A 9,345-nucleotide genomic window follows, 5' to 3' on the forward strand; every position below is an offset into this window, starting at 1 on the left:
GCGTACTTAGCTGTGGGCTCTGGTTGATTTAAGAGAGCACAGTCGTCAGCCTCAGGACTCAGGAGCAACGTCCCGCTGACCTGGAGCGACCCGACAACACAGGAAAGTGACCATCTGTGAAGAGCAGGTTTAGGGCTGAGGTCGCTGAGCTGGACACACAGAACACTCAGCCCTGAGGGCCCATCGCTGACCAGTAGTCCTGGAAAATATGTTTAAAAGGAATTCTTAGAAAAGGAAAATGTGACAAAACCAAGATTTACAAAAATACCAGCCCAGACTTTTTTTTATTAAATTCCGTTCCCATAAAACCACACCATCAAATTGCTGGACAGGTTTCCCTTTTTGGCACTCGTCTCATTGTGGACGGTTAACAGTGTGTGTCCGCTAGTCACAGATCCCACTTTGCACAACCACCAGGAGCAGGGCCCTGTTTGCAGGTCTCTGCTGGCAGGGGACGGCAGGGGGCGGCCGGGGGTGGCCGGGGGTGTCGTCTTAGGAACAGGAAGAGCAGGTCACACGAATGGAGCTGGAGCGTGAACTCCCTGTGAAGTGACAAGTAAACAAGGTTGTTTCAGAGTGGGGAGCACCTTGAAGGAAATAGAACTGGGGGTGGCCCCAGATGGAGTGGCCAGGCAACTGACTGTGCAGCTGGGGTCTGAGGAACAAGAGGCCCAACATTCGTGTCGGAGGGAATGGTTGTTCAGGGAGAGACTGGACAGGCTTCTAGATTGAGGGTCTGGAGATGGGGCTTGGCTCACAGTGAAGATGAACTCTGATGAGCTGCTCTTTAAGGAACTCATGTGTCCCTATCAAGGAGGGCATCCCCCATGCCCAGAAGGATTTAAGCATCATGAAACCAAGATGACTGTAGCTGGGACTCCTGTGAGGAGAAGGGACTGAGCTGTGTCCCCCAAGATCTGGGGGTTCTCTTGGCAGGGGCAGCTATGAGGCCAAGAGCCAAACTTGGGGCAGAAAGTGGCCCAGGCATTCAGATCCTGTTATTCATTCCAAATTGTGATGGAAATAGACCAGCTCCCCAGAGCCTGTCTCCGGGTCCCCACCAGGCTCCAGAGGGGATAAAATCAGTAGCACTTACATGCGTGCCATGTTGTTTGTCTTCCAGCTTATGAGAAGCTTCTAAGTTATCTCAAGTTTTTCCTAAAACAACGTTTTTTTCCTCCATTTCTTAAAAAAAAAAAAAAAGAAAGGAAGGAAGACAGAAGAAAAGAGATTATCTTATTTTATACAATATGCCATCAGCCAGGGAGCAGAACATCGGCAACACTTGAGGGTTGCATAGCAACTGGCTTTCAATTGATTTTTTTGAGAAGGCACCAGAGCTACTGAACTGTTCTCATTTTAAATATTTCCTCGGATGAAGGAAATCAAAAGCAAATGGAAATCAGAGACTTGGGGACAATCAGAGAGGAACATAAGGTATCTTGTCGTGAAAGACCAAGTCAAGACCAAGTGGGGAGCACGCATAGGAATCTTTCAGCGTTGGAGGGGAAGGGTCTAAGGAATTCTGACTGTGATGTCTGTGGGCATCACTCACCCGTGCTAGACCTCAGCTGCCTTATGGGTGTGAGGGGTGGCAGTGACAGAAGTCCCTGTGCTCCTGGCTCTGTACTGTGGTTGTACCCCTTCTGCAGATGGGGAGCTCAGCACAGTGAGGTAACTTGTGCAAGAACACAAGCAGATGAGACATGAACAGGTTCTCCTACCCCAGGACTCTCATGCTGCCCAGGTGAGCTCCACCTGTCACCTGCCCATGCCCTGGTAAGCTGCTGGGCGAGTTTGGGGTCTGTGGGGCTCTCTGACATGTGGCGGCACTGGTATAGCCACCCCATGGCGCTGTTATTCCTAGAAGACCAGCCTCCAGGTCCAGTTTCCCTCCTGTGTTCTTGACTGAAGGAAGGAAGAGCATAAATAATTCAGCTCATTCAAGGGCAAACAATGGAAATGTCAGAAAGCAATGATTGGAACAGAATTTTTGAACGGGTCTTAATTGGCGTATTAAGGGTGGGACCGCAGAGGTTGTCTCTGGCCTTCAAAATCCCCCTTTGCCCTGTGCATGCCTGGGCTCAGAGCTGCAGCGCCAGCCTGAGAGGGTTGGGAGGAGGTGGGCGGGGCCCTGCCTGCCGGCCCAGCGCGCGCGAGACCGTTTTTGTGACAGCAGCGCCACCTGGTGGTCACGTCTGGGCTACGCCCTTCCTTTCCCGTCTCTCGTCACAGCCCGGGAATAGGACACTTCCGATTGCAGCGGGGCTTCCAGGCCCGCAGATACCTCTTGTGTAGCAGGACTTGGAAGCTGTTTACTTCTGTTGTCCCTGATGTGGTTCCACCTCCAAAAAATATATCTTAGGGCAATTGTACAGCTTCAATTAGACTATTCCTGTAAACCTGGAGCTACCACCCAGGCTGGGGGTGCAGAAATGCCCCTTCCACGGTGCAAACATCGTGACCACCACTCAGCTGCAATTCACTCTGTACAGCTGATGCCCGCGGCTCCCTCCGGGGGGAGGACCGTCACATCTTGAGGGCTGGCTGGAACGCAGGTGTGAGAATATTTCTTAATGGAAACAGGCAACCCCCCCCCCCCCCCGCCCCCATCCTCTCTCTGGCACTTTGGAAGAAGATACAAATGGGAGAAATAGCTGTTTCCTCTCTTCGCTGGGAGGAGGGTCACAGCTCATAGGCTGTGGTCTACAGCAAAGACAGGGCGGTTCTGTGGTGCCTCCCAGAGTGAGGCCCATCAGAGGTCTGCGTGGATGTGGCTGGATGGCAGAGACGGGGGTTGAGTTGCGCAGGAGGAACCGTCAGAGCCCACGTGACCCACCTGGGCTGGCCCAGACACCTCTCCTGGGCCCTCTATTTGGATAACTCTGTCAGGAGTCCCTCAGCACGTGGGAGGAGCAGGTGGAGGAAAGGCTGAACCTAGGGGGTGCAGGGAGCAGGTGCTCTTGGGAACTTGCTTCCAGGGTTTCTCCAGGAAAACCTGCTTCAGCTGATGTCCAGTCCTTTTGAGCTCCTCTGGCCTCATTCAGATTCCAGGCCAGCCTTTGTCAGGGGCGGGCAGAGCATTTGGACTGATCCCCTAGGGGCTTCACCCAGATAAGGGGGAGAGCTCCCCAAAGCCAAACTGCCAAACTCATACCAAGCAAGCAGGCTGGACAGGAGAAAACAGTCCCTTGACTGTGTCCCCAGGTACCATGGACCCCGAGCTCACAGACCTCTCCTCAAACCTCCCCCGTGGGCCTCTTTGCCACTTCTACTGAAGCCAGAAGCCTCCTCCTCCCCCACCTGCCAGCCCCCACACCTCTCTTGCTCATCTCCTGCCACCCCGTGATTCTAACTCTGCTGATATGGCACCAGCTCCTGTTCCACATTGTCCCTCTCCCATGTCCCCTCCCTCCTCAGTGACCCAGAGGCCCTCTGCCTGCCATGGTGCACGGGTCGGTATCAGGTCACAGGCTGGCCCCTAGGTACCCACACCCTCCTGAATGCTCCGGACCCAGTATGGATGAGAATCCCAGTCCTAGATTCTTTTGTCCCCATTTTAAACGGGCCAGAACCTTGAGAAAGTTGGGACGTGGGCAGAGAAATAAGATGTATAAGCAGGTCTGCATCTTGGGTGCCCAAATGCTGACGTCACCCTTCTCCATCTCTGAGTCCCATCTGGGCTTCAAGCTCCCAGGGCCCAGTACACAGCCCCTGTTTTCTGAGATCCGCCTCCCCCAGGACCACTTTGTCCTGGTGCAGCCCTTCCCAGCCCTTCTTTCTGCCCCTCTCCTCGGGGAGTCTCCTCAGAACCCAAAAGCCGAGAGGTGGGGGGATCCCAGACAACCCCTGCTCTAGACCCTGCAGCACAAACCCCCACGGGCCTGGAGAACGCAGGTGGCAGGCTGCCTTCTTGAAATGGGCAAAGACAAGGCAAGAACAAAACGCAAATCAATATTTCAATGAATTATCCTGCCGCAGCAGCGAAATCACTCTGGCTGCCAGAGGGGCTGGGAGCCTGGGCTGAACTGTAGGAATTTCTGGGAGGAAGGAGGCGCTTGCCAGCGTCAGGTCCAGCCGAGAAGGATGTGTTGGAAGGGGGCTGTCTGCATGAGGTCCTCTACTCCAGGGCTCTCAACCTGGTAACCTGGGGGATGTGTTTTGTTTGGGCCACATAATTTGTTATGTTAATTTGAGTCAACATTTACTATGAGCTAGGCTTACTTTATAAAATTCAGATTTAAAGATTGGCCCTGAGAAATCCAATGTGGCGGCTCCGGGCACCCATTTCTGCTGGCCAATGGTAGCCGTGCGCTGAATGCCATCACCCTGTCCACCATACACAGCAAGGAGAGATCTCTACAGGGTCTCATGTGGGCAATTGAACACTCCAACCAGGAAGAGACACAGGTCACTTTTGCTCACAGCTCACTGGCCAGAGTGGGCTCCACCTCCCACCCCCTGCTGCACCTTCCTCTGGGCTGGCCATCTCTGTGCCTGTGTCCAGCAGGTTCTGGTCACCAGACCTGTCATTCCAGTCTGTGACTCTACTTCATCAGGACTCATTTTGTCTTGTTATAACGAGCACACTCAGCTCCCAGGTGCTCTGTGCTCGGGGCTTGGGAATTGGTGTGCCATCTTGTAAGTCATTGACGTGGATAATGCATGAGAACCCTGCAGTGACCAGGAAGAAACAGACCACCTTCAGACATGTCTACTAAGGAATGCATAACTCCGCTTTGCGGACAGATGGATCCTTGAAGAGAAGAAGCGGGGAGCTTGGGTGGCTCAGTCGGTTGAGCGTCTGACTCTTGATTTTTGGCTCAGGTTATGATCCCAAGGTTGTGGGATTGAGCCCCACACCGGGCTCCAATCTCAGCATGGAGCCTGCTTAAGACTATTTCTCTTTCTGTCTCTCTCTCTCTGCCCCTCCAGACCACTTGTGTGCTCGCCCTCTCTCTCTCAAATAAAAAGGGGGGTGTGTGTCTGCGTGGCTCAGTCGATTAAGAGTCCAACTTTGTCTCAAGTCATGATCTCACAGTTTGCGGGCTTGAAACCTGCATCAGGCTGTCTGCTGTCAGCACAGAGGCTGCTTCAGATCCTCTGTCTCCCTCTCTCTCTGCCCCTCCACCACTTACTCCCAATCTCTCTCTCTCAAAAATTAAAATAAACATTAAAAAGAGAGAGAGAAGAAGAAGTACATGCTCAGGACTCTGCTTGGACAGAACTGTTCAGTGGTGGGAGTTCAAGGTGAGAGGAGCTTACACACTCACTTCCTGCTGTGAGGGTAGCAGAGAGAAAAGGGAAGCATGTTGCATGTGGGAGCCTTGCTTTGGGGACAGTATGTGTATATTTTGTTTGGGGAGGCAGTTTAGGGCAGAGGGTTGAATATAGGCCTTGGTCTTAGGCTTCCAAGCTGTGTGACTTAAGGCAAGTTACTTGACCTCTCTGAGCCTCAGCTTCCTGCCTCTCAGGGTGGTTGTGAGGACTGAACTAGAGAGTGAATGCCAATGTCACGGTGCAGAGAGAGCTGCGAGGTTGCCAGTCCCTCAGCCAGCCTTGGCTCTCTGGTGTGCGCCATGATACCAAATGGGGCATGGTTCTCCCGGTGGCTTCCTGTCTGTGGTTCCTGACGGAATGGTTGCTATGCTCCTGCTCTTTGTGTGGCTCCTTTGCTAGATCTGCTGCAGTTTTTCTCCTCCACTGCATTTGTGTTGTTTCCTGTAATACCTTCAAACGGGAAAGCATAGGGTTCCCTTCCCCTGCTCTGGGCTTACACACCATATCGGGAGTTCTGTCTCCCCTGCCCTGGACCCTGCCAGCACTGTGAGCTCTTCAGCATGAGGTCCACATTGCCTTTGCCTCCTGCCCAGGGCTGCCACAGAATAAGTGCCTGAGAGGCCCACAGGGACCTCTAGAAATGGCATAGACGGAATGGAATGTGTGAAGCCTCAGATGGCCTCAGAGCTTTGCCTCCACAACTCACCTAAAAACCAGGCAGTGGTTTTGTGTGAAAACTCTTGCAGGTGTGTGTGACCGGGGAACCTTCCCTCCACTCAGAAGAATGGAGCCAAGTGGGAGGTGGGCCCCCAGGGGAGCTGGGCTCGGTGCCACCTGGACCAGGTCCCCAACAGAGGGCTTCTGTGAGCACTACAGCCTTCTCAGCTCCCGCCTGGTCCACCAGACGTTAAGCCCTCATTTCCATCTCTCCCGCCCCCTGCAGTCCATGAGCCTCATTGAGATTGGGAACCCCTCTCAGAGCCTGGAGAACGTCTGCCGCTGGGCTTACCTCCAGCAGAAGCCGGACACAGGTCACGATGAATACCACGATCACGCCATCTTCCTCACAAGGCAGGACTTCGGGCCTTCGGGCATGCAAGGTGAGCCTCGCCTGTGTAAGGCACAGAAAGGAGGGAGGCTGGGCATGGGCCAGCCGTGGTCCAGGCTGGGAAGTGTGTCAGGATGGGGAGAGGCCAAGACCACCTTAGCCAGTGAGAGGCTGCATAAGTGCTAGTGACCTTCAGGCTCATCGAAAACCATCCTGGCCTCTGCCATTTCCCCCCAGGAAACTGTATTCCCCCAATGGGACAGCAAAAGTCAGAGGTGGTGAAATGGGCAGAGCCTGGGGTGGCAGTCCAAAGACCAGACAGGATCCAAGGTGGGGTTCCAGAATTGTTTGCTTCCCCCCTTTAAAACAAAACAATTTTGAATAAGTTTTCCACCTTTAGAAGTTAAGAGATTTTACTTAAAAACTCAAACTATATAAAAGTGACAGATCTAAAAGGAGAAATTGACAAGGCCTACAATTATAGTTGAAGATTTTAACATCTTCTTCTCAGTAAATGATAGAACAATAGGTAAGAACAGGGATAAGGATACAGAAGACTTGAATGAAGAAACTTGACCTGAGTAATTTCTAGAATACTACACCAAACAACAGGAATACACACTCTTGATGAGTTCAACATAAAACCATACCAAAACAGGGACACATGGGTGGCTCACTTGGTTAAGTGTCCAACTTCAGCCCAGGTCATGATCTCATGGTTCGTGAGTTCCAGCCCCGCGTCAGGCTCTGTGCTGACAGTTCAGAGCCTAGAGCTTGCTTCAGATTCTGTGTCTCCCTGTCTCTCTGCCCCTCTCCTGCTCCCTCTCTCTCTCTCTCTCTCTCTCTCTCTCTCTCTCTCAAAAATAAATAACCATTTAAAAAAAAGACATACCAAAGCAGACTATGCAGGGCCGTAGGGAAATCTCAACAAAATACAGAAGATCGAAATCATACAGAATACGTCCCCTGACCACACTGGAAAAGAGAGCTCGAAAAATTATGAGCGTTTTAAAACTAAACAGTATATGCTCATCAATAATCTGTGGTTCAAAAAAGAAGCAACAGCAGAAATTAGACTATATTTTTTAACAAAATGATATTGATAATACAATGTATGAAAAGTTGTGGATGTAGCTAACATGACTAAGTTGATATTTATAACCTTATTTACACATTCATTAGAAAAAAGGGATGAAGGATCCAATCATGGAAATATCTATCTCAAGAAATTTGGAAAAAGAACAGCTAATTAAACTCAACAAAAATAGAAAGGAAGGAAATTATAAATGTAAGAGCAGGATTGTTGAAATGGAAAACACTAGTAGAGAAAAATCAACAAAACCAAAATTTGGTTGTTTGGAAAACATGGATTAGAATTGGGATGCCCCTGGCAATGCTAGTTTAAAAAAGAAAAGAAGAAAATACACATTTACTAAGATCAGGAATGTAAAAGGGGCATCATTACAAATCTTACTTTAAAAAGATAATGAGATAATGAGGAGGTATTTTGAACATCATTGTGTTGATAAATTGGTTAATTTAGATGCAACTTACAAATTCTTTGACAAAACATAAAATCTGAGGGAAAAAAGGAAAATTTGAATAGTCTCATATCATCTACAGATATCTGAATTTATGATTAAAAGCCTTCCCTCAAAGTAAACTCCAGGACTCAATAGCTTCACCAGAGAATTCTTCCTAATTGTTAAGGAAGAATAATGTCAATCCTACACAGACCCTCACAGAATGAAATGAGTCTTGTCATCTAATTTTATGAGACCTGCTAATATTAGTACCAAAATCTGAGATGGACGTCAAAATTATAGGCCAGTTTCTCCCATGAATATAGATACAAAATCCCAAACGAAATATTAGCAAACCAAATCCAGTACTACTTAAAAAAAGCACTATATGGCAATGAATTTGGGCTGCTTCTGGGAATGCATGGTTTAACGTATGAAAATCAATCATGGTAATTTGCCCCATTAATAGAATAAAGGAGAAAAACTTACAGAATCATCTCAACTGGTCCAGAAAAAGTATTTGACAAAAATCAATATCCATTTGTGATCAATTGTCTTACTGAAATAGGAATGGAAGAAGATGTTCTTAATGTGATAAAGGATACTTAGCAGAAAAAAAGCTATAACAAACATCATATAAAGTGGTGAAATGTTGAAAAGATTTCCTCTAGACCTGAGAATCGGTCCAGAATATTTGCTATCACCACTTCCAACATTGTAGTAGAAGTCCCAGCCAGTGAAGTAAGGCAAGAGAAAAATAAAAATATAAGGTCAGAAAGGAAGAAATCAAACTCTCATTTGAAGATGATATGCTAGTGTACATAGAAAACCCAAAAGAATCTATGAATAAATAATTAGCATTATTAAGTAATTTTCTGGATATAATATCAATATATATATAAATCAACTGAATTGATATAACAGCAAAAAATGAAAATTCAAAAACTGGTACCACTTATAAAATAAATAACAAATAAAAAACAGCAAACACCTGGGAATAAGTTTAACAAAATACATCCAAGATCTGGACCAGAACACTGTAAAACACATGCACGGAAGCTATAAAGACTAAATCAATGAAGGGATGTGCCATGCTAATAGATAGGCAGACTCTCTATCGTAAAGAGATCAGTTTTCTCCATACTGACCTGCAAGAGAACATAAGTGCCCTCCAGAGCAAGTTTAGACCCAGCCGAATATTTTGAGGATATTGACAGGTTGATTCTAATGTTCACATAGAAATGCAATGGGCCAGGAGCAGTCAAGAACGACTGAAGAAGATGGGCAAAGTATTCAGTGCTCACAAAAGTATAGTCGTTAAAGAGTATTTTGATGTGAGGGTTGACAAATGTATCTGTGGCAGAATAGAGTCCAAGATTGAACTTACAGATGGATGGATGCTGGATTCATTGTGAAGGTGGTCCCATGAAGCGGAGGGGAAAGATGATATTTTTAACAAATGGTGTCAGGTCAGTCAAATATCCAAATGGGGGG

The 9,345-nt window shown here is 48.3% G+C and overlaps 1 protein-coding gene across 1 annotated transcript in view; it reads left to right on the top strand.

Moving 5' to 3' along the window:
* ADAMTS2 (ADAM metallopeptidase with thrombospondin type 1 motif 2) overlaps positions 1-9,345 on the top strand; it is a 241,212-nt gene that overhangs the window by 177,706 nt on the left and 54,161 nt on the right. The window contains exon 6 of the mRNA XM_040444205.1: positions 6,224-6,380. Within this exon, the coding sequence (XP_040300139.1) occupies positions 6,224-6,380 (157 nt within the window). The remainder of the gene's footprint in view (positions 1-6,223; positions 6,381-9,345) is intronic.

The sequence above is a fragment of the Herpailurus yagouaroundi genome, unplaced genomic scaffold (assembly GCF_014898765.1).
Source record: "Herpailurus yagouaroundi ecotype Mexico unplaced genomic scaffold, PumYag 192, whole genome shotgun sequence".
NCBI lineage: Eukaryota > Metazoa > Chordata > Mammalia > Carnivora > Felidae > Herpailurus > Herpailurus yagouaroundi.